Source organism: Electrona antarctica, assembly GCF_951216825.1.
Source record: "Electrona antarctica genome assembly, chromosome: 9".
NCBI lineage: Eukaryota > Metazoa > Chordata > Actinopteri > Myctophiformes > Myctophidae > Electrona > Electrona antarctica.
The window spans coordinates 57220898-57247681 of NC_136790.1; the positions used below are offsets into that span (position 1 = coordinate 57220898).

A 26784-nucleotide genomic window follows, 5' to 3' on the forward strand; every position below is an offset into this window, starting at 1 on the left:
TGTGAACACTGACCATGTATTAAATGCATTCATACAGACAGACAGACAGACTTCATTATAGCAGCAAGTTGTTGCTTACTTAGACTCCACTCTGCATGTTTTAACTTCCTGTTTGTGGCGGTGAACATGTTCAGTGGAACAGGATGTTGAAAAGCTAGAAAGATCTTTCAATACAGTTTGTTTTGCGGTTATTGAGAAGTACCTTCCTTCAGTGGAGGCTGGACTGACGTCAAACAGCCTTGAAAGAGGAAGATGTTTAATCACTGTCATACCTCGGATGTACTGAGACAGTAGCACAGCTGAGAGAGAGAGACATACAGGGTGGGTCGGACAGACAGACAGACAGACAGACAGACAGAGAGACAGCTGTCTCCTGGTGTGTGAGCTGATCAACAACATGGAGAATCGCGTAAAGATGCTGTTGTTCTGTGGTGTTTTCATGACCTCCGTCCACTCTCTGAAATGGACCGATGTACCTGTGAAACTGGGAAAGGACGTCACCTTGAACTGTTCCTTGGATAAGGAAGTCACCTGGAACATGAAGCTACTGGGTGGAGATCCTGTTCAGATCCTGAAAACATACGTTAAATTCAGAGACGTTTGGTATTTCAATGAAGCTTTCAGAGCCAGGTACTCTGTGAAGCCAGGGCACCGTCTGGTCATTCACAACCTGACTGTGGAAAACATGAAATATTACTACTGCACTGCTGCTACACTAAATAACGCCACCTTTGAAATCTTCCGTCTCGTCTCTGGTAAGCATGACAAGCTTCCTGTCTTTTATCTAGTGCCTTGTAGAGTACTGGAACATGCCATTATGACAATGGCATGGGGCCGAGGGGCCACTGTATAGGCCTACCTACTATTGCGGTCGTAAAAGATGACACTGTATTTTGACAAATTTTAAATGCTAAATGGGGGGAAAAAAGGCTAAATCATCCTCCATATGGGGTTAAAGTGGCTGTTTATTTGCATCGTCGTTGGATTCTCATTCCTGCAAATCGACAGTCCTATAACCTCATTATGTCCAAAACGGTTCCCTTTTCATTACCATTTAAAATGTAAAGTTATCTGACATTGCAAAGCTTCTGAAAAAGAAGTTCAGTGACACAAAATTGTCAATTTCTCATATTTTTCTTTTTAAACATTTCGGCTGGTGTCCAACCAGAACCACCCAGTTCTGGTCCAACCGGAACCTCTGAGAGCCCTGAGAGGGATGCTGATCTGCCAAACGGAACCTCTGAGAGACTTGAGGAAGTTGACAGTGATCCTGAGGCTCCCTTTTGGCCCAACGGTCCTCTCACCTCGGTGTCTCTGGCTCTCAACGTCCTTCTGATCACAGCTCTAGCAGCAGGTCTGCACACACACACACACACACATACACACACACACACACACAGACACACACACACACACAGACACACACACACACACACTCTCACACTCTCACACTCACTCCATGCATGCATTGCCTATTCTGTCACAAACGTCTTATTTGCACATTTTAACTTTTTGAGTGGTGCAACCACCCCCTTACGGAGCTATCTGATGATTTTGGGTGTGCCATACAGTGACAGTACAGTACAGTAGAGTAGAGGGACCCCCACACGGTAACTCTCATTTCACTACCGTTTCGGACGCGGGGCGGCTCGCAGGAATCGGCCTGTCCCCATGGGCGCGTTCCTGGGGGTCTGGATGTACCGGGGGACCCCCCCGGCGACCCCCCACACAGAGTTGCACCACTCACTTCACACGGGTGTGATTTTTCATAATGAATACCCTACTTTGTCATTCTATGTAATTCTGTCACAAAAACAGACTATCTACAAGCTCAAAACATGTTGATGTGCTACTTTTGCTATTTTTTAATTGGAATCCTGAATATATTTTTTGCTATATAGAATTCCAAATGCATTTAGTTAGGAATATAATATAAAAATGAATCTATCTGACTGTCAAAGACAGAAAAAGTCCAAACAAATCTAGCATTAAAACAATTTAATCTTAAGGTCCAGGAATTAAGGTTAAGGTCAAAGTTGAATGAAACTAAAGGAGTTTTCACACAGTGCGCGTTCTTTCCCCTGATCTATGAGTGGTCAAATGTCCAATCTGAACCCTCCCATCATTTTCAAACATGTTTGATGATATTTATATGGAATTATGGATCACACTCGACTCGAGGGCTGCAACGGGAACGGGAGCCAGCGGGACCCAACGTAAATGTTGGCGGCGCGGGCGATATTTAAATACCTGCGGGCGGGCACGGGCGGGCAAGATAAAATCAATTAACCAGATACAGAGTTTATATACACTTTAGCAAAATATGAATGTCTGACAGACATCTTCAGGCACGCTCCCAAAGCTGCTGCACCTGTCAATCATTAGTAGCCTAATCAGTCACTCTGTGAGAAGTGTGTGTTTTACCGACGGAGCGAGGAGGAGTTCCCTCCCAATGTAATAATCACTAATCAGTGTGCTGTGCACTGGCCGTGCTGGCTATTTTAACACCCAATCGGACTTTTCATAAAGTTCAAATAAGCGGATCACATTCTCAACATTCTCTGCAGCGGAGAAGGGGACCCAGCAGCACTGCTCAAAGGGTGAAAGACCATATCTAATCTATGTGAAAGACGTGAGGTCGTTTATTTTTTTCCCCGTGCTTCGACAGTCACATTAGTGCAAACTCCTTAAGTGTCACCTTTTCTGAATAGCGTAGTAGGCCTATAACATTAATATTTGAATTTAATAATTTAATTGTAGGCTATATGTTCGTTCAAATTGGTGGGCACTTTTTTTCTTCTCTTTTATCTTTTTTCTGACGGGAATTCCCGCGGGAGCCCGGGAAAAGGTCCGCAAATTCCCGGGAATTAAAATGAGCCAAATCCGGGAAATTATTAAACCCTACAACCCAGCAGTCACTTTAGCCCCTTTTCCACACAGAGCCCAACCCAGCAGTCACTTTAGCCTCAGACACACAGAGCCCGACCCAGCAGTCACTTTAGCCCCTTTTCCACACAGAGCCCAACCCAGCAGTCCCTTTAGCCTCAGACACACAGAGCCCGACCCAGCAGTCACTTTAGCCCCTTTTCCACACAGAGCCCAACCCAGCAGTCACTTTAGCCTCAGACACACAGAGCCCAACCCAGCAGTCCCTTTAGCCTCAGACACACAGAGCCCGACCCAGCAGTCCCTTTAGCCTCAGACACACAGAGCCCAACCCAGCAGTCACTTTAGCCTCAGACACACAGAGCCCAACCCAGCAGTCACTTTAGCCTCAGACACACAGAGCCCAACCCAGCAGTCACTTTAGCCTCAGACACACAGAGCCCGACCCAGCAGTCCCTTTAGCCTCAGACACACAGAGCCCAACCCAGCAGTCACTTTAGCCTCAGACACACAGAGCCCGACCCAGCAGTCCCTTTAGCCTCAGACACACAGAGCCCAACCCAGCAGTCACTTTAGCCTCAGACACACAGAGCCCAACCCAGCAGTCACTTTAGCCTCAGACACACAGAGCCCAACCCAGCAGTCAATTTAGCCTCAGACACACAGAGCCCGACCCAGCAGTCCCTTTAGCCTCAGACACACAGAGCCCAACCCAGCAGTCAATTTAGCCTCAGACACACAGAGCCCAACCCAGCAGTCAATTTAGCCTCAGACACACAGAGCCCAACCCAGCAGTCAATTTAGCCTCAGACACACAGAGCCCGACCCAGCAGTCACTTTAGCCTCAGACACACAGAGCCCAACCCAGCAGTCAATTTAGCCCCTTTTCCACCAAAACAACTTTGGTTCTAGGACCGGTTCCGTTCTTGGAACCTTGTTGCTTTCACGGAACCGGTTCCGATCCAACTTTTAACCCATTTAGACCTGACGTCAAAAAAAAAAGAATATAGGCCTATATTCAAAGATTTGTGCCGCATTTTCACGATTTTTCAAAAATAGCAGACCTACAAGTGGCGCGCTACGAGCTTGTAGATCTGCTATTTTTCAATAGCTAAAGTATTACATAATGCTTAGTTAAAACACCAAAAGGGGTTCCCGCCCAGAATGGGTTTTAAGGTACTGAACCAATTTGTGCCGAACTCTCCATTATGCCCCAAAACAGCTGCCATCAAAGCCCAGCAGGCAGCAGGTCGTCTCACTCTACTCTACATCAGGGGTTCTCAACGGTTTGGGACATTCTAGGGATAACTGTACCACACTGACAATCAATCAATCAATCAATCAATCAAAAACCAAGCAGCCCATGTTTGACCCCCGGAAATACTTTGGCCATGTCTCGCGACCACCGCCCCTCCCCACTCCCACTACAAATTGGCCGCTACAATAAACATAATAATAGTGAAAATACATCATGAATAAATACTGAAACCAGATATAATCATTAAGGAAAGTGTATGCATGTACTACAGGGTTCCCCAATTAATTTTCCTCGAGGGCCATATTTTGACTAGGGTACCAGGCTGGGGGCCGAGTCCGCACGCGTGAGGTCGAGGTCTTGCCCTGAAAATTCATTTTCAGGGCAGGACCCCATTTGAAAAGGATGCCGAGTTTGACATGCATAGGCTACTGACCCCCATTTAATGCCATTTATATCTAGGACCCCCCCAAATTTTTTTTGAAATTCTTCCGCGGGCCGCCAGGGGGCGCTGCGCGGGCCGCAAATGGCCCGCGGGCCGCCTATTGGGGAACCCTGATGTACTATATACTGTGTACTATAATGCAAACCCTTAATTTCCATTTTCCAGCCATTCATTTGCAAAAATATATATAGGTTTAGAACCCCTGCTATAGAAGATGGACAGCGTGCTCGATATTTGGGGAAGACAAACACAAGACAGAATATAATGAACTATACAAACAAAGTATACCTTCAGTTCAACTAAGTGTCTGTCAATCAATCAAAACCCAAGCAGCCATGCCTGGTAGAGTGCAGTAGCCTGGCTAATAAGCCAGACTAATATCACACAACACTGTCGCGGTATATCAGTCTGGGCTGGCTCCACTTGGATTTCATTTCCCGGGGAACATTTTCTCTTTGACGCAATTGGTCAGAGCTACTGTCAGTCAAAAGTCTCAAGCATTGAACGTCACTGTACCAAAGCCCGCCCATATTGCATACCGTGTCCCGATTAGTCCGACCTGTTCTCGGTTGTAGGAAAGAGGCGTGCTACTGAGCCTCGCCAGACCGTAATCCGCTGGTAGGCAACTTTTTTTTGCCAACGGCTGATTCGGTCTGGTTTATTAACCAGGCTAAGAGTGCAGGGCATTGGATGAGGAAGTGGACAGTGCAGGGAATATGAAGTTAGACAATGTAATGTTCATTTAACATTTAATATTCATTTTTTCGACATTGCTATAACTATCAGTAATAGAGAACGTTTTGCACAGTAACTGTGAAGCAGCAAACATGTCATGTACAGTATGTAATTAATTGTTTGTGTTTGAAGTTTGTTGTTTAGCAGCTCGACGTCTCAACAGACCCCGTCCCCCTGGCGATGACCTTTCACCTCTCACCCCTGACCCACCTGGAAACCCCGCCCCAGCTCTGGTCAGTGGTCGTTTCGGTGTGTCCAGTAGTTCATCACATGTACGTGTACCAGAGTAAAAACATAGAAGGGTAGTAGTAGTAGTAGTAGTAGTAGCAGCAGCAGCAGCAGCAGCAGCAGCAGCAGCAGCAGCAGCAGCAGCAGTAGTAGTTAATCACGTGTACCAGAGTAAAGACATAGAAAAGTAGACGCCTCATTCGCCGCTGCAGTTCATCGGAGCGACCTGTCTCGCACCGAGGGTGGAAGTGGCGTCCATATATAGAGTTATGTGGGCGTCATGGCGGCCTCCAGTCACGTGACTCGCGTCCCTTCCTTTCATGACGTTCCCTGAGCACCAACGAGGAAGCCTGACCTCACGTTGAGAGAATTCACCCCAGAGATGGGAGAGGAGTCTACCTTTCACCCCAGAGATGGGAGAGGAGTCTACCTTTCACCCCAGAGATGGGAGAGGAGTCTACCTTTCTATGTCTGTGTGTAGATGTACCAGGGTAGTAGTAGGCTAGTACACTACACATACTACTACTAGTACTACTACCACTACTACTAAATAATACAAACTAGTGCTACTAATGCCACTACTGCTACTACCAATATACTACTAAATGTAATACCACAACAACTACTAATGCTAAAACTACAACCAATACTATTTACTGCTACTATATTAATGTATATGTTTTTTCTGTCTTTGTGTTTTAGTATGAGGAAATCCCGATCCATAATGTGCAGTCCCCGAGATCACCTCGTGGTGGCGCTGTCGCGGTGTCTGAGTCCCGGTTCCCCCCTGGTCCTGCCCCTGCTCCTGGTTCTGAATGTATTTACTCCCAAGCCCAGCTTCCTGTCCCAACACCTCCACCTCCTCCACAGTGAAGGCCTGCTCATAGTCCACTTTTAGGTGATAAGGTGACCACCCTATACATGTTGTAGTTCGGTGGTCACCTCACCACCGTAAAAAACAGACTATGAATAACGCTTTAGGCTCTTTCATAGTCTGGATTTTCGGTGGTGAGGTGACCACCGTTTTGGTGGTCACCTTATCACCTAAAACTGGACTATGCAACACCTCCACCTCCAGAACAGTGAGCTACTGGATATACGGGTCATATTTTTTAACCCCCCTGGTTTACAACCCCATCACGTACACATGGTACCGAGCCTTCAACCCCGTTACGTACACATGGCACCGAGCATTCAACCCCGTTACGTACACATGGTACCGAGCCTTCAACCCCATTACGTGCACATGGTACCGAGCCTTCAACCCCATTACGTACACATGGCACCGAGCCTCCAACCCCATCACGTACACATGGTACCGAGCCTTCAACCCCATCACGTACACATGGTACCGAGCCTTCAACCCCATCACGTACACATGGTACTGAGCCTTCAACCCCATCACGTACACATGGTACTGAGCCTTCAACCCCATCACGTACACATGGTACCAAGCCTCCAACCCCGTTACGTACACATGGTACCGAGCCTTCAACCCCATTACGTACACATGGTACCGAGCCTTCAACCCCATCACGTACACATGGTACTGGGCCTTCAACCCCATCACGTACACATGGTACCAAGCCTTCAACCCTGTTACGTACACATGGTACCGAGCCTTCAACCCCATTACGTATACATGGTACCGAGCCTTCAACCCCATCACGTACACATGGTACCGAGCCTTCAACCCCATTACGTATACATGGTACCGAGCCTTCAACCCCATCACGTACACGTGGTACCGAGCCTTCAACCCCATCACGTACACATGGTACCGAGCCTTCAACCCTGTTACGTACACATGGTACCGATCCTTCAACCCCGTTACGTACACATGGTACCGAGCATTCAACCCCGCTACACACACATGGTACCGAGCCCTTCAACCCCGTTACGTACACATGGGACCGAGCCTTCAACCCTGTCACGTACACATGGGACCGAGCCTTCAACCCTGTTACAATTAGAACATCACGGTCCACTGAACTGTAACTGTAAAACCGGCAGATAATATTACATATTCAGAATGACGGCTCACATCGGAATAAAACAATGTCTCATATATATGTATTGTATACACGTCGATTGGAAGAGAATAATTCTCATCCGGTCCGATAGGATAGGAAGGAATTTGGTGCTGACATGAGTCTGTCAGCACCACTGCCTTAAAACCCATTTTGCCCTGAGATCAGATTCTAAAAATGTCTTCAGTTTTCTGAAAAAGCTATGTTTCTATGTCAGTCGTTCTTCGATTTTTCAAAAATAGCAGAGTGGCGCGCTACGTGCTTGTAGATCTGCTATTTTTCAATAGCTAAAGCATAACATAATGCTAACACCAAAAGGGGTTCCCGCCCAGAATGGGTTAAGCATTTCAGTACCTTTGGATGTCTTAAACATGACTATTTTCAGTAGTTCTGAATGTCTTAAACATGACTATTTTCAGACTATGTTGTTGTTATTCACTGTATTGTCGTATTCACAGCTATTTTAATGTTTTATGCCTTTTGTTTTCTTTATTGCTCTTTATTGTGCTGCTATACAAATAAAGTTATTATTATTGTTGTTGTTCAGGTTCAGGTTCAGGTTCATTTATTTGTTTGTCCCCGAAGGGCGATTTGGTTTACAACAAGGCATAACAGGCAGACACATGAATCACATAAAACACAGTAAAAAGAGCATGGTACACATAGAAATAAAATAAACAGTTCAAGGTTTCAGTGTAGCAAAGGAAATTCATAACGGCGACAAAGTTACCTCCTCCTCCTATCGTCATTTAAGGCCTGGATAGACACAGGCACGAAGGATAATTTATACCTGTTACTTTTTGCCCCTGGAACCTTTAGGCGAAGGCCGGAAGGAAGCAGCCTGTACTCAGAGCTGAGGGGATGGGAGTTGTCCGAAGAAATGGACTTGGCTTTCTTAAGCACCTGGTTTTTAAAGATATGATCCAGGCTACTGAAATTTACTCCTGCTATTTTTGAGGCCGTTCTGTTGTTGTTGTTGTTATTAACTATCATCTGATACTATAGAAACGGTGTTTCCACAGAGCAGACACAGAGCTAGAACTGATCTGGAGTGGTGTAACAGCGGCCCCATGTGGTCTGTGTGTGAAGTAAAACACATACAGGTTTGTCTACAAGTTGGAACGTTGTCACGTGACTTTACTTTCTCTAGAAAGTATTACATTTTTAATGTTTCGTCAAACCATAAAGAAACCGGTAGTTTATTACAGTTATTTAGATTTAGTTTTAAGTTTCAGATTAAACAATGGCTACATTTTAAAAGGACTGCATTTTTTAGTGGTTTTCAACCTTTTTCATTGCAAGTCCATTATTTATTGGGCATCTGAGCCACGGACCACCATTTGGTGACATTTAGCCTCTCAGACCCATCTGAGCCACGGACCACCGTTTGATGACATTTAGCCTCAGACCCATTTGAGCCACGGACCACCATTTGATAACATTTAGCCTCAGACCCATCTGAGCCACGGACCACCGTTTGATGACATTTAGCCTCTCAGACCCATTTGAGCCACGGACCACCATTTGATGACATTTAGCCTCTCAGACCCATCTGAGCCACGGACCACCGTTTGATGACATTTAGCCTCTCAGACCCATTTGAGCCACGGACCACCATTTGATGACATTTAGCCTCTCAGACCCATTTGAGCCACGGACCACCGTTTGATGACATTTAGCCTCTCAGACCCATTTGAGCCACGGACCACCGTTTGATGACATTTAGCCTCTCAGACCCATCTGAGCCACGGACCACCGTTTGATGACATTTAGCCTCTCAGACCCATTTGAGCCACGGACCACCGTTTGATGACATTTAGCCTCTCAGACCCATTTGAGCCACGGACCACCATTTGATGACATTTAGCCTCTCAGACCCATTTGAGCCACGGAACCACCATTTGATGACATTTAGCCTCTCAGACCCATTTGAGCCACGGACCACCGTTTGATGACATTTAGCCTCTCAGACCCATTTGAGCCACGGACCACCGTTTGATGACATTTAGCCTCTCAGACCCATTTGAGCCACGGACCACCGTTTGATGACATTTAGCCTCTCAGACCCATTTGAGCCACGGACCACCGTTTGATGACATTTAGCCTCTCAGACCCATTTGAGCCACGGACCACCGTTTGATGACATTTAGCCTCTCAGACCCATTTGAGCCACGGACCACCGTTTGATGACATTTAGCCTCTCAGACCCATTTGAGCCACGGACCACCGTTTGATGACATTTAGCCTCTCAGACCCATTTGAGCCACGGACCACCGTTTGATGACATTTAGCCTCTCAGACCCATTTGAGCCACGGACCACCGTTTGATGACATTTAGCCTCTCAGACCCATTTGAGCCACGGACCACCGTTTGATGACATTTAGCCTCTCAGACCCATTTGAGCCACGGACCACCGTTTGATGACATTTAGCCTCTCAGACCCATCTGAGCCACGGACCACCGTTTGATGACATTTAGCCTCTAAGACCCATTTGAGCCACGGACCACCGTTTGATGACATTTAGCCTCTCAGACCCATTTGAGCCACGGACCACCGTTTGATGACATTTAGCCTCTCAGACCCATCTGAGCCACGGACCACCGTTTGATGACATTTAGCCTCTCAGACCCATCTGAGCCACGGACCACCATTTGATAACATTTAGCCTCTCAGACCCATTTGAGCCACGGACCACCGTTTGATGACATTTAGCCTCTCAGACCCATTTGAGCCACGGACCACCATTTGATAACATTTAGCCTCTCAGACCCATTTGAGCAAACGGTGGCCCGGTGGTCCGTGGCCCACGGACCACCGTTTGATGACATTTAGCCTCTCAGACCCATTTGAGCCACGGACCACCATTTGATGACATTTAGCCTCTCAGACCCATCTGAGCCACGGCCCACCATTTGATGACATTTAGCCTCTCAGACCCATCTGAGCCACGGACCACCGTTTGATGACATTTAGCCTCTCAGACCCATCTGAGCCACGGACCACCATTTGATGACATTTAGCCTCTCAGACCCATCTGAGCCACGGACCACCATTTGATGACATTTAGCCTGATGTTGGTAGGCCTACCATTAGGAGAGATAACAGGCAAACGTTGATTCTTCTACATTCTCTAATTGTTTAGACTTCTTGTAAATTAAATAATGCTATGTTTAACAATCATTTAACAATTTAATTGAACTCTAAAATGAAACCAAATGGACCTTACAACTAATTTGTGTGCGTGTGTGTGTGCGCGCGCAATGCACATGCACATGCATGTGTGTGTCATAAAGCAATAATCACAGCATAATGCATCAGTTGACTGGTAATGCAATTTTAATTTAATTCATATTTCTTTTAAACAGCAGAAATCGCCATTAACGGTTTGATTATAAATGATTTTCATAACATTAGATCTAAAATAAATTGGGTCATCATGTAATCTTCATTAGGACACAGCAGTAGTGTCATTCACACATTATTGTCCTCCCAAACTGTGTGTGTGTGTGTGTGTGTGTGTGTGTGTGTGTGTGTGTGTGTGTGTGTGTGTTCACACATTATTGTCCTCCCAAATGTGTGTGTGTGTGTGTGTGTGTGTGTGTGTGTGTGTGTGTGTGTGTGTGTGTGTGTGTGTGTGTGTGTGTGTTCACACATTATTGTCCTCCCAAATGTATGTGTGTGTGTGTGTGTGTGTGTGTGTGTGTGTGTGTGTGTGTGTGTGTGTGTGTGTGTGTGTGTGTGTGTGTGTGTGTGTGTGTGTGTGTGTGTGTGTGTGTGTGTGTGTGTGATAAACATAGCCTGCTGTCGGCTATGTGGTGATGTAATGCAGCTATGAATAGCCATACTTATCATAGACTACCATATTTACATGCTTAAATAAATAAATGGTAAATGGTGCATTTATATAGAGCTTTTATTGAAAGGGCTATATAAATGTAGATTACGTATAAGATTGTGCATTACATTACAATTTACAATTTAGGCATTTATCAGACGCTCTTAATCCAGAGCGACTTACATTAGGCAAGAACAAAAAGCATGTCAATACATCACATACATAACAAGTAGTTATCATGAAACATGCGTAAGCTAAGAACGTAACAGTGGAATATTTATATAATGAAACTATAGCCTACATATAAACTATACTATGCTATACATATATACTATAAAGTGCTATGACTATATACAATGCAATTCTAGTGCTGTCTACATCACATGCTATAAGTCTGTATCAAATGCTATCTAAATCTGCAAAAAGTGCTATCTAAGGGGGGTAGGGTAAGTAACATTCACACACACACACACACACACACACACACACACACACACACACACACACACACACACACACACACACACACACACACACATTTGAAATGTTTATTTATGTCCACATAGCAATCAGGGGTTGCTCAAGGACACTTCCACACTAACTCTGGGGGAGCCCACAGGGATCGAACCGGGAACCTCACGGTTCCCATTTGGCCGTTGAGGGATCTAACGGCCATGAGGTCCTGCCCCCCCCTGGCCAGGACCTCCTCCTCAAGGACCCCTTGGGCAGGGGGTCCCTGGAGCCCACAAATTGAGAACCACTGATGACAAATCATGACAATAAACACAATGTTTTGGGCCAAACAAAGAATTAGAAAGTAGAAAAAAACGGCAGGCTACTTTTTGTTGTTGTTTTTCTTCTTTGTATTTGTTTGGTCCAAAATATTGTGTTTGTTGTCATGATTTGTCACGACTCGAGTTGGCTTCGTACGACGCTTATAAGGTCTTTAAATAAATACTTTTTGAAATGTCTATGAGGGAAAAATGCATTGGGATTCATTTCCTGGGCCTGGCGTCGTCATGAAAGTGGGCGGGACTGCGACACTATTATGAGAGAGAGAGAGAGACAGAGAGAGATAGAGAGAGAGAGAGAACTTGTGTGAACTCAGATGATGTGCAGTATAACCTTAGCAGCATTAGTAACAGCAGCAGCAGCAGCCATGTAACAACGTTTCATACTAATTATTAATTATAAACAGTGTCTGCTGTTTTCAGAATGTCATGAGAGGAGAAACAACTAATTATTCACTATAAACAGTGTCTGTTGTTTTCAGAATGTCATGAGAGGAGAAACAACAACTAATTATTCATTATAAACAGTGTCTGCTGTTTTCAGACTGTCATGAGAGGAGAAACAACAACTAATTATTCATTATAAACAGTGTCTGCTGTTTTCAGAATGTCATGAGAGGAGAAACAACAACTAATTATTCATTATAAACAGTGTCTGTTGTTTTCAGACTGTCATGAGAGGAGAAACAACAACTAATTATTCATTATAAACAGTGTCTGCTGTTTTCAGAATGTCATGAGAGGAGAAACAACAACTAATTATTCACTATAAACAGTGTCTGCTGTTTTCAGACTGTCATGAGAGGAGAAACAACAACTAATTATTCATTATAAACAGTGTCTGCTGTTTTCAGAATGTCATGAGAGGAGAAACAACAACTAATTATTCACTATAAACAGTGTCTGTTGTTTTCAGACTGTCATGAGAGGAGAAACAACAACTAATTATTCATTATAAACAGTGTCTGCTGTTTTCAGACTGTCATGAGAGGAGAAACAACAACTAATTATTCATTATAAACAGTGTCTGTTGTTTTCAGACTGTCATGAGAGGAGAAACAACAACTAATTATTCATTAAAAACAGTGTCTGCTGTTTTCAGAATGTCATGAGGAGAAACAACAACTAATTATTCACTATAAACAGTGTCTGCTGTTTTCAGAATGTCATGAGAGGAGAAACAACAACTAATTATTCATTATAAACAGTGTCTGCTGTTTTCAGAATGTCATGAGAGGAGAAACAACAACTAATTATTCACTATAAACAGTGTCTGCTGTTTTCAGAATGTCATGAGAGGAGAAACAACAACTAATTATTCACTATAAACAGTGTCTGCTGTTTTCAGAATGTCATGAGAGGAGAAACAACAACTAATTATTCACTATAAACAGTGTCTGCTGTTTTCAGAATGTCATGAGAGGAGAAACAACAACTAATTATTCACTATAAACAGTGTCTGCTGTTTTTAGACTGTCATGAGAGGAGAAACAACAACTAATTATTCATTAAAAACAGTGTCTGCTGTTTTCAGAATGTCATGAGAGGAGAAACAACAACTAATTATTCACTATAAACAGTGTCTGCTGTTTTCAGAATGTCATGAGAGGAGAAACAACAACTAATTATTCACTATAAACAGTGTCTGCTTTTTTCAGAATGTCATGAGGAGAAACAACAACTAATTATTCATTAACCCATTTTCAGCGGGAACCCCTTTTGGTGGTTACATACATTGTTATAATTTAGCTAACCCTAACCCAGACAGACAGACAGACAGACAGACAGACAGAGAGAGAGAGAGAGAACTTGTGTGAACTCAGATGATGTGCAGTATAACCTTAGCAGCATTAGTAACAGCTACAGCAGCAGCCATGCAACAACGTTTCATACTAATTATTCATTATAAACAGTGTCTGCTGTTTTCAGAATGTCATGAGAGGAGAAACAACAACTAATTATTCACTATAAACAGTGTCTGCTGTTTTCAGAATGTCATGAGAGGAGAAACAACAACTAATTATTCATTATAAACAGTGTCTGCTGTTTTCAGAATGTCATGAGAGGAGAAACAACAACTAATTATTCACTATAAACAGTGTCTGCTGTTTTCAGAATGTCATGAGAGGAGAAACAACAACTAATTATTCACTATAAACAGTGTCTGCTGTTTTCAGAATGTCATGAGGAGAAACAACAACTAATTATTCATTATAAACAGTGTCTTCTGTTTTCAGACTGTCATGAGAGGAGAAACAACAACTAATTATTCATTATAAACACTGTCTGTTGTTTTCAGAATGTCATGAGAGGAGAAACAACAACTAATTATTCATTATAAACACTGTTGTTTTCAGAATGTCATGAGAGGAGAAACAACAACTAATTATTCACTATAAACAGTGTCTGCTGTTTTCAGAATGTCATGAGAGGAGAAACAACAACTAATTATTCATTATAAACAGTGTCTGTTTTCAGAATGTCATGAGAGGAGAAACAGCAACTAATTATTCATTATAAACAGTGTCTGTTTTCAGAATGTCATGAGAGGAGAAACAACTAATTATTCATTATAAACAGTGTCTGCTGTTTTCAGAATGTCATGAGAGGAGAAACAACAACTAATTATTCACTATAAACAGTGTCTGCTGTTTTCAGAATGTCATGAGAGGAGAAACAACAACTAATTATTCATTATAAACAGTCTCTGCTGTTTTCAGAATGTCATGAGAGGAGAAACAACAACTAATTATTCACTATAAACAGTGTCTGCTGTTTTCAGAATGTCATGAGGAGAAACAACAACTAATTATTCATTATAAACAGTGTCTTCTGTTTTCAGACTGTCATGAGAGGAGAAACAACAACTAATTATTCATTATAAACACTGTCTGTTGTTTTCAGAATGTCATGAGAGGAGAAACAACAACTAATTATTCATTATAAACACTGTTGTTTTCAGAATGTCATGAGAGGAGAAACAACAACTAATTATTCATTATAAACAGTGTCTGTTTTCAGAATGTCATGAGAGGAGAAACAGCAACTAATTATTCATTATAAACAGTGTCTGTTTTCAGAATGTCATGAGAGGAGAAACAACGAATTATTCATTATAAACAGTGTCTGCTGTTTTCAGAATGTCATGAGAGGAGAAACAACAACTAATTATTCACTATAAACAGTGTCTGCTGTTTTCAGAATGTCATGAGGAGAAACAACAACTAATTATTCATTATAAACAGTCTCTGCTGTTTTCAGAATGTCATGAGAGGAGAAACAACAACTAATTATTCATTAAAAACAGTGTCTGCTGTTTTCAGAATGTCATGAGAGGAGAAAAAACAACTTGACATTTCTAGGGGGGTTATTGTGTTGTTTGTGTTGTTTTGGCTTCCTGCCTTTATTGATCTAGTCACAGTGAAGACAGACAGGAGAGAGAGAGAGAGAGAGAGAGAGAGAGAGAGAGAGTGAGAGAGAGAAGGGGAGAGACATGTACGCAGCAAAGGGTCGTCATGAACGGGACTCGAACACGCGATGCGCTGTTCATCATGTGTGGCATGATGCACCTGGACAACATTAAATTCTTCTTTATTGTTAATGGCATTTAATGTTTGTGTGTTAGATGAAGCGAAAATGACGTACATTTTCGCTTCATTGTCAATGGAGTTTTTAAAGGACAACTTTGGTTTTTTTCAACCAAGGTTCATGTTTTAGGTTGTTATTAGAGAAAGTAAAAGATGAGGAATTTTAGCAGTTTTTGACGGGGGCGGGGGCATTCGAACATGGGGCTAAATATGTATTTTTTTTTACAAAATGTTATAGCGATTTTCTTTCTTTATTATTTACTATAGTCCTACTAGACCCCAAGAAATTACATCTGGCCACAAAAGATCACGGGATCTACTGAATGTGTCAAACTGACATTGAGCCTATGACACACAGTGTGGCTTCCCCCCAGTAGGCTACCTTCATATTCAGTAGATCCTGTGATCTTTTGTGGCCAGATGTAATTTCTTGGGGTTTGTTAGGACTATAGTAAATGATACAAAAATAAATCGCTATAAGATTTAGTAAAGAAACACATATTTAGCATCATATTCGAATGCCCCCGCCCCCCCCCCCCCCCCCCCCCCCCCCCCCTGTCAAAAACAGCTAAAATCCCTAAAACGAAAGAAAGCAGCAAATGAAAAAAACATTAAAGCTCATCTTTTACTTTCTCTAATAACCACCTAAAACATGAACCTTGGTTGAAAAAAACCTAAAGTTTTCCTTTAAAACAAACATTGAACTAAAAACAAACATTAAACCTGTAGCCTATATAGGAGGGGCTCAATTTACAATTTACAATTTAGGCATTTAGCAGACGCTCTTAATCCAGAGCGACTTACAATAGGCAAGAACAAAAAGCATGGGAATACATCACATATGTAAAAATGCATTTATCGCGAAACATGCGTAAGCTAAGAACGTGACTAGAACATATCTATATAATGACACTATACATATAAACTATAACTAGAACATATCTATATAATGACACTATACATATAAACTACACATATATGCTATACTATGCTGTACATATATACTATGAAGTGCTATGACTACATACAATGCACTTATTGTGCTGTCTACATGACATGCTATAAGTCTGTTTCAAATGCTATATAAGTCTAAGAAGTGCTGTCTAAGGGGGGTAGGGTAAGTGCTATGGGCCATGATGGAGTCTGAAAAGGTGGGTTTTCAGACTACGGCGGAAGATCGGGAGTGATGCTGCAGTTCTGATTGCAACGGGAAGTGCATTCCACAGTTTTGGGGCCAGAAGGGAGAAGAGTTTGGGACGTGTGGAGCGTTGTCCCGGCGTTTTTAGTGAGGGTACTTCCAGCTTCCCTGCGTTGGCTGATCTGAGTGCGCGGGAGGGTTTGTAGGGTTCAATCATGCTGGCAAGATATGGGGGAGCCATACCTTTGGTTGCTTTAAATGCCAACATCAGAGTTTTGTATTCTGTGCGGGCAGCGACCGGGAGCCAGTGCAGGGAGCGGAGCAGGGGGGAGACATGTGAGAATTTTGGCTGGTTGAAGACCAAGCGAGCTGCGGCATTTTGGATCAGTTGGAGAGGCTTCAGTGCACATGCCGGTAGGCCAGTAAGGAGAGAGTTACAATAGTCAAGTTTTGACAGGACTCAAAAACTAAAACATATATAAAACAAAATAAATTGTACCAACATCAACAAATCAATTTATTTTGTATATATTATAGGACCTGTATGGCCAATTGGCCATATAGACATTTCCATTGATTGATTGATTGATTGAAAATGTTATTAACAGTTTGCAGAATTACAGTACATTTCAAGCACAAACTCAATACAAAGGCTGTTAACTGTGAGTGGACGACCCAATTAAGCATTACACTTGTTTACAACAGGGTCCACCATGTTCAATTCATCAAAACATTTAGAGACGTACAAATAGACACTTCTATATAGACAAAGAACATTATGATTATGATTATGATCTTCATATGATCATAATAGTTAATAAATCATAATTACATATTGATTTAATAGCGTACATACATAATCCATCCAAGGTGATTGACAGCCCCGTCCTGTCTGTCACTCAACTGAGATGAACTTCCTAAGTTCTCCAACAACCAATTTCTTTATTTAGCAACCGGAAGCTCTTCTGGATCCGTCTGACTGACACGCTGCTCTCCCGGCCAATAGCAAGTTCCCATGTTGCCGCCGCTCCCAGCAAGCCGCCACGCCATTGGCCAGGCCGGAGGAAAGGGGGGCGGGACCAACACCACGGGGGCTGGCAAGCCTTGGCATTAAGTGGATTTAGAGAGAGAGAGAGAGAGAGAGAGAGCGAGAGAGAGGGTAGAGAGACACACACATTCACACACAGAGAGAGAGAGGGAGAGAGAGAGAGGGGTAGAGAGACACAGACACACACACAGAGAGAGAGAGAGAGAGGGAGAGGGAGAGAGGGGTAGAGAGACACACACACACACACACACACACACACACACTCACTCACACACACAGAGAGAGAGAGAGAGAGAGAGTGGTAGAGAGAGGTAGAGCTGGCTGGTTGGGGGGGTTAGAGAGAGAGAGAGAGTGGTAGAGAGAGGTAGAGCTGGCTGGTTGGGGGGGTTAAGGGTTTGTTTGGGAAGGAATAACTCAGAAGGAGGAAGAAGAGGAGACGCTTTATCGATTCTTTGGGTCGATAATAACTCGAAAGGTATGGATTTACGTTGACGTTTATAAAGTGTGCGTGTGCGTGTGTGCGTGCGTGGGTAAAGTGCGTGGGCGTCCGTTTCCATAGAACAAGTAGAACACACACACACACACACACACACACAGTCATGTGTTGTTGGTTTGGTGGAGGACTGTACAACAGTGTGTGTGTGGTGCATCCGGTCTGGGACCGGATACGGAAACTCAGCCCCGTCCTCTGTGAAAAAAGACCGGAAACGCACTGGAATTGGGGCGGGCTCTAGACCGGATGCGGCTTCGGACGGGGCCAATAGGAACCCCATGCTTTCCACGGGTTCTGAGACTGGGAGGTTTTCTTAGTGGAAAAGGATTTATTATTATTATTATTATTATTTATTATAAGATATAACTACTAATAAACTACCTTAATAACGTCAACGACAGCCTCGAGGCCTCCCTTCCTTCCTACCGCGACGAAATGGACGTGTTTTCGTCAGGTCGGTCGGTCGAGTAAAGTTAAAGGGAAGAGGAAAGTGTCGGAGTGACGATAATAAAACAACTGTTTGGTGTAATAATAACCCAGCTGTTAGCTTAGCAACATGCTAACCTCAACTGTTACAATGTTGCTGCTTCACCAACATACTGTAACCAAATGGACCCGCATGAAGGAAGGGTCCACTTGGTTACAGTATGTTAACCAACCTCTCAACAGTCACACAGGCAAGAAGATACAATTATTATTATTAGTGCAACAAATGTAACCAACAACAACAATAATGTAGCCAAATGACAACAAGCTACAGTAACAACTATTGTAGCCAGAGAGAGAGAGTAGCATGGACTACAGTAACCAAATGGACCTGTTACTACAGTAACCAAATGGACCTGTTGTTACTACAGTAACCAAATGGACCTGTTGTGACTACAGTAACCAAATGGACCTGTTGTTACTACAGTAACCAAATGGACCTGGTGTTACTACAGTAACCAAATGGACCTCAGAGAAAGGAAAGTGTCTCTAAAAGCAGCATGGATGGATGGAGTGACGTTACTGATAAACATAAACTCATCCTGTTTATCTGTTAGCTTAGCAACATGCTAACCTTTCCTCTTCCACAACATTGTTATCAACATGAACCGTTATTATGTTATTAATTAATTGATACAACGTTGCTGGCTAACTCTGAGAGAGAGCGAGGGGTCCATTTGGTTACATTATGTTACCTCTCTCTCTCTCTCTCTCTCTCTCTCTAGAGTTACAAATAGTGCAACAAATGTAACCAACAGAGTTTGAACAATAATGTAGCCAGATGACAGCTACAGTGTAACAACATGACTGAAACTATTGTAGCCAGAGAGAGAGTGTAATAAGTAACACTGAACTGTTGACTGGAGTAACCAAATGGACCTGTTGATGTTTACAGTACACACATGAGACGGATAAAGTCAACGTTTTAATAATTGGTGCCTCTGACTCACTGTCACACACAATACTGACATTCCATGATGATAATAATCCTATTTATATAATACATGCTATTTCTGATCTGAGTCAGACAGATTTGTCTGTGTGTGTGTGTGTGTGTGTGTGTGTGTGTGTGTGGCAAAGAGAGAGAGATGCTAGAATTTCGTAGCATCTTTCAGACTTGTGAAAGTGTGTATCTGTTGTTTTTGATTTTAGTCATAGTCTCTAATTGAATAGTTTTCATTTAGTTTTAGTCACATTTTAGTCACCTGGAATGTATTAGTGTTAGTCTAGTTTTAGTCGACTAAATGTCATAAGATTTTAGTCGACTAAAGGTGGCCTTACACTAGCCGATAATCGGGCATTTGAAATCTGACAGCACCACACACTACAGGATAATCGGAGCAGGGCCGAGCAAATATCAAACATTCTTGATGTTGATCGGGCCGATCCCGATCGCGCGCGGGGGGTGCGCGATTGAGTCGGGCACCCCCCGAGCGTCAAAAATGCCCGATTATCGGCTAGTGTAAGGCCACCTTAAATCTGCAGTTGATTTAGTCGACGTAAATGTATTTTGGCAGGCATTGATGCCTTTTTTTCACTTACTGAAAATAGCCGATCTACAAGCCCACAACGCGTCGCAGCGCGACACGTTGTGAGCTTGTAGATCGGCTATTTTCAGCCTGCAACTAATTGTAAAATGACTTATACTGGATCTCTTGTCCACTAGTCCCTTTCTAACATTTTAGTCTAGTTTTTATTTGTTGATGAAATTGTCAGTATATAGTAGTCATAGTTTTAGTCATCATAGCTTAGTTTTGATTAAAGGGTAAGACCACTTTTGTAGAGGTTTGGGTTGTGTAGTTACCTTGCCATGATGTAACTCCAAATGTGGACAAGAAATCAAAAATAATTTCTCCAGTGATTAGAAATTGATAATTCAAAATATGCTCCTCATTGACTTACATTGTACGCTGAAACAGCTCTCAAAGTCACTCTTTTAGTACGTAAACAAACACAAACAAAGTTGTTTCAGACAATATGGAGCAACACCAAAACTCATGTGGTTTTATTTTTTCATAAAAATGTTAACTTCCTGTTGATTTGTCCATTTTTATTCAGAAGAAAACCCGGACTGGATCCATGGATCCGGATCCAGATCTTCATATAGTAAAATCAACAGGAAGTTACCATTTTTATGAAGAAATAAAACCACATGAGTTTTGGTGTTGCTCTATATTGTCTGAAACAACTTTGTTTGTGTTTGTTTACGTACTAAAAGAGTGACTTTGAGAGCTGTTTCAGCGTACAATGTAAGTCAATGAGGAGCATATTTTGAATTATCAATTTCTAATCACTGGAGAAATTATTTTTGATTTCTTGTCCACATTTGGAGTTACATCATGGCAAGGTAACTACACAACCCAAACCTCTACAAAAGTGGTCTTACCCTTTAAGTTTCCATTTAGTTTTCGTCAGTGAAAAAGGGTAGTCGACGAACATTTTTCTTAGTTTCCTTAGTTTTAGTCGACAAAAACAACACGTGTGTGTGTGTGTGTGTGTGGGGCAAAGAGAGAGAGAGAGAGATGAGATGCTAGCACGTCATAGCATCTTTCTGAGCAACACGTGCAGCTCAGATTGATGTCATGGTGTATTTTTAGACTATAGTCTGTGGAGGTTTGGGATGAGACGAGTTCTTCAGTTCTCTGTCCTCCAACGTTACAACTGTATGGTTCCATGTTGTGTACAGGACTACAGGTACACGAGAGTACAACTTATTTCTGTGTGGCTTCCTTACAGACAATACAGCAGCATCGATATTTTTAGATACCATAACATTCAAAACAACAACACCTTCTAGCTGTCGCCTCACGGCTAGAAGGTCCTGGGTTTCGATTCCCGCTCGGAACGCTGTGGGTGCTAGTGGTGTGTTTCCTCCTCCGCGTCATCAGTGCCCATACCCGAGGCGGGGTTGGTGAAAGGGCCTTTCTGTGTGGAGTTTGCATGTTCTCCCCGTGTCCCCTAGGGTAGGTACCCTCACAAAAAACATGCAGTAATCCTGGTCTCTAAACTGCCTCCCCCTGGCCAGCCGGGGCGCCTGATGGAGGGGAAAGGAACTGGTTGGAATAACGTGTTCCTTCCACGCGCTACGTCCAACCAGGGAAACTCCCCCCTGTCAGGTGTAAAGGAGCAACTTGGACACTCAGGCATGAAGGAAGCATGAGTTCAAGTCCGTTGCTCTCCCCATGTCCCCCATATATGGAGACTAGGTTGGCGGAGGGTGTGTAGAGCCCAGGATCACATTAGATCATTGACACAGGGGTGAAAAATGGGTTACAAAATTGTGGGATAAAAAACAAACAAAAAAACAACACAGCAAGCACAGCAAACACAGGGATATAATGATGAGTCCAAGAAAGAGCATTCAAGGAGTAAAAATAAAATAGTACCATGTGTACACGTGCATGTTTTTCCTCTGGTAGCAACAGTTAGGTAAACTTTATGTGAACAACTTCACCGTAGGTTACGTTCCATATAATATACAACACAGTTTAGTTTAACCCATTTAGACCTGCACGATTCTAAAAAAAAATCTTCTAAATCCTGAAAACCCCATGTTTCTAAGGGCCGATTCATACTCCTATTTTAGAGCCGAATACAAGTCGGTTCGGCTCTGTAGAGCCTACAATGTGACGTCATTTGAGGTTCAGGGGGGGGCGGGTACCGTCCTAAAGTCGGCTCTTCGGTGCTACTGAAAATTTCTGACGAGCCAAAATCATTTCGGCACTACAGCGCCGAAACAGCGGTAAAATAGGAGTATGAATCGGCCCTATGTCAGTGCAGTGGTGCTCAATATTTCATGTCAAGGACCCCAAAAAATTATATGTAATTGGCCGCTGACCCCCCCCATCTGAAAATATGTTGTTCCAGGGACCTCTCGGAAGCAAAGATTTGAGTTCAAAACGTTCACTCTGAAAGAATACATATTCAAAGATTTGTGCCACATTTTCACGATTTTTCAAAAATAGCAGACCTACAAGCTCGTAGCGCGGCTATGAGCTTGTAGATCTGCTATTGTTCAATAGTTAAAGTATAACATAATGCTTAGAACACCAAAAGGGGTTCCCGCCAAGAATGGGTTAAGGCCATTCTTGTACAATGAGCCTGAGCTAATTATTGTCGTAGCACTAGTTGAATGTTGGTTGGTTGATATTCAAAGTCAAAGTCGTACGATTAGTCACAGACGTTACCGCAGTGAAATTTGTTCTCCGCATTTGACCCATCTCTTGGAACGGTGAGCCGCAGCGTGCGCCGCGCTCGGGAATCATTAGTTGATTTGACCCCCAATACAACCCATTGATGCTGAGTGCCAAGCAGGGAGGCATTGGGTCCCATTTTTACAGTCTTTGGTATGACCCGGCCGGGGATCGAACCCCGACCTCTTAGTTTCAGGGCGGACACTCTGACCACAAGGCCACTGTCTGGTCAATATATTGGGGGCATGTTCATGCACATCGAGTGGCAACGTGTGTTTAACGTCATTTAATATGGGCTGTCGAGGCAAGAAAGTAGTTGTTTTGCCACTCGGTAGTCGTTCCCCGCATAACTTCTGCCCTGGGTATGATCAGACAGAGTTACGAAAACTCTGTTCACTTCATGGGGCTTCAGTCCAATGGCGGGTCAGCTCCTCCACATAGACTTCTATTGAGAATGGGGACAACAAATCGGGACAAGTCCTGGACCGGAAGTAGGCAGAAATGCATTGGACCCAGGCGGCAACAGCCCAGCTTTAATGATCTTAAATCCCTTTGTTTTTAGATTGTTTTGTAGTAATCGTACAACATAAACATTACAGAGACTTTAGTTCTCACTGTACAATACTTTAAACGGTTGTCATGTTGCACACATTGCCTAAAATAGCTCTTATTTGCGCCGCCCTCGTTGAAAACAATGTATTTCAGACTCCAGCTTGTCTCAGTTCTGGCTGCATGAACATCGCTCGAGCGCTCAGTTTCTGCCCCCTCAATGTCGTAACTCTTCTATTAGATGGCTCTGGGTATGATGATGATGTCACGCACATACGCTCTAATACAGACGTGTTTTCAAAGTGGGCCATATTAGAAAACATTAAAACAGTGAAGGGCCAACTACATTACCAAATACCATGAAGACGCCCGAGGGCGAGAAGCGACCTCCATATATGGATCGTGTCTTGAGTGTACAGGGTGTGATTAGGTCAGATCAACATATGGAATGTCAGAACAGGTCAGCTCCATATATGGAGATCTAAGGGTGGCAGCGGGGGGCAGGGTCTTGAATGTACAGGGTTTGATGAGGGCCCAGGCCGGGCCGGGCCTTCATTTCCGGGCCTGTTTGAGAACTCTAGTTTCCGCCGGCTGCCGGGCGCGGCGGCGGCACAAATGACTTTAGGGCGGGCCCGTCATCTGACGGCGGAGCCTCTGGTGTTCCCTGGCCAGAAGACGGCGCCGTTCGTCGGAAGTCTCGTCGTACTGCTCGGGCAGATGGGTGTGTGCACGCATCCGCCTGGGTGATGTCAGACTGCTGGGCGAGTGCCGTCGCTTTGGCATGGGATGAACTTTGACCAATAAATCACAATGACCTGGGCACCATATATGGGGGCTTGGTCTGCCCCGGGGTCTCCTCCCAGTGGGTGTGATCCTTGGTCTGCCCCGGGGTCTCCTCCCAGTGGGTGTGATCCTTGGTCTGCCCCGGGGTCTCCTCCCAGTGGGACGTGGTCCTTGGTCTGCCCCGGGGTCTCCTCCCAGTGGGTGTGATCCTTGGTCTGCCCCGGGGTCTCCTCCCAGTGGGTGTGATCCTTGGTCTGCCCCGGGGTCTCCTCCCAGTGGAACGTGGTCCTTGGTCTGCCCCGGGGTCTCCTTCCAGTGGGAGGTGCGTCGAGGACCTCCCTAGGGAGGCGCCCGAGAGGCATCCTAACCAGATGCCCGAACCACCTCAGCTGACTCCTTTCCAGGCGAAGGAGCAGCGGTTCTACTCCGAGTCTCTCTCGTGTGACTGAACTTCTCACCCTATCTCTAAGGGAGACGCTTGTATTCGCGACCTTATTCTCGTTGACTTCTGCGCTGGAACTTACTGTATGGTCGCTGGGCTTCACGTGTGAAAGGGAGAGCATCATTTAATAAGTGTTCCTCTTGTGTTTTCCAGGTGTGTGTTTGGAGAGGCCATGGAGCACCCTCTAGGGTCTCTGCTACACCGGGGGGGGGAGACCATGATGCCCAACGGACCGCACGACAGGTACCGTAACCATGGTTCTATTAATGTTTACACGACCGGTACCGTTACCATGGTTCTATTAATGTTTACACGACAGGTACCGTAACCATGGTTCTATTAATGTTTACAGGACAGGTACCGTAACCATGGTTCTATTAATGTTTACAGGACAGGCACTGTAACCATGGTTCTATTAATGTTTACAGGACAGGTACCGTGACCATGGTTCTATTAATGTTTACAGGACAGGTACCGTAACCATGGTTCTATTAATGTTTACAGGACAGGTACCGTAACCATGGTTCTATTAATGTTTACAGGACAGGTACCGTGACCATTGTTCTATTAATGTTTACAGGACAGGTGCCGTAACCATGGTTCTATTAATGTTTACAGGACAGGTACCGTAACCATGGTTCTATTAATGTTTACAGGACAGGTACCGTAACCATGGTTCTATTAATGTTTATAGACATATCTATAGGGTGTACCAAAACTCCTGGAGGGGGCGTCAACATATCTGTCACGTGGTAGCGGCCGCCATACTTGTCTGGTTTGTTTACATTGAGCGACTATCCGTGTGCTTGTATACGTTCTTTTTTTAAACTGACCTCACAATGGTGCAGACTTGCTCAGTAAATAAGTGCCACAGCAGGTCGCGTCGAGGAAATGAGCCAGAAAACGGAATTAGATGTTCAGCTTTCCAGCAAGGAGACAGCATCAAGGAACCCAGATTGACGAGTTCACAAAAAGACGTAGAATGGCTTGGATCTCGGCTGTACGGCGCACGGGCGCGGGCACGTTCTTTCTATCCATCCTGGTGTTGGTTCACTATGTTGTCGCCAAGAACGAGCTCAATATTTACAAAAACATACCACCATCACTCTATTCTGAGTGATGTGGGCTAGAATTTAATGCCCACGAGAGGGCCGTCCCTAGCTTTTCAGACGCCGCCCCCCTCTTGGTGACGTACATGTTTTCACACGCTATAGACAGCTTTGTGTGTTCCTGGCTTTCTGTCTGTCATGTCTGTCTGTTTGTCCGACTATGGAAATAGCGTTTGTTGACCACCAAGTGCCACTGTTGTCACTGGGTTTGGCGCTGAATGGGCGAGCGTTGGGTTCTTGTATTCCGTGTGTGTGATCACACTGCGGTTTCTGTTTAAACTCAGGAATCACAGCATTTTCTGACACTATAAAACATTTCATTCATTTTTTTTCACTTCGCTTCATAACGCCCACTGACAATGGAAATGGGCTGGAGATGATTATATCTCCATGCAGGCCACCATGTCCGTACAGTTTACCAGACATTGGTGTATATATATATAAAACAAAACAAAAAAATCAATTTTCAGAACAACAGGCAAGTACATATGAATATGTAGCAGCCTCACTACAGCCAGATCATTATTACAGTTTGGGGTAGAAAAGTGTTTGAAGTGGATTAGCTACGGTACATTGTGCGTGCGTGCGTGCGTGCGTGCGTGCGTGCGTGCGTGCGTGCGTGCGTGCGTGCGTGCGTGCGTGCGTGCGTGCGTGCATAATGATTCCTCGCTCATGGCGTTTTCTCACAGTGAGGAGCTATCAGCGATCAAAGGACAGGAACCCAGAAACAGCCTCTTCAGTCAGAATAA

The 26784-nt window shown here is 43.9% G+C and overlaps 1 protein-coding gene and 1 long non-coding RNA gene across 2 annotated transcripts in view; both read left to right on the plus strand.

Moving 5' to 3' along the window:
- Window positions 1-1234: 1234 nt before the first annotated feature.
- LOC306929608 lies at window positions 1235-6383 on the plus strand. Its single transcript, XR_013790815.1, has 3 exons — window positions 1235-1354; window positions 5454-5554; window positions 6252-6383. It is a non-coding gene; the product is annotated as an uncharacterized lncRNA (long non-coding RNA).
- Window positions 6384-18344: 11961 nt separating this feature from the next.
- The window catches only part of klhl13 (kelch-like family member 13), a 77720-nt gene continuing 69280 nt past the window's right edge, over window positions 18345-26784 (plus strand). Inside the window, exons 1-2 of the mRNA XM_079510492.1 lie at window positions 18345-18455; window positions 25080-25169. Coding sequence (XP_079366618.1) covers window positions 25099-25169 — 71 coding nt within the window. The 5' untranslated portion in view covers window positions 18345-18455; window positions 25080-25098. The remainder of the gene's footprint in view (window positions 18456-25079; window positions 25170-26784) is intronic.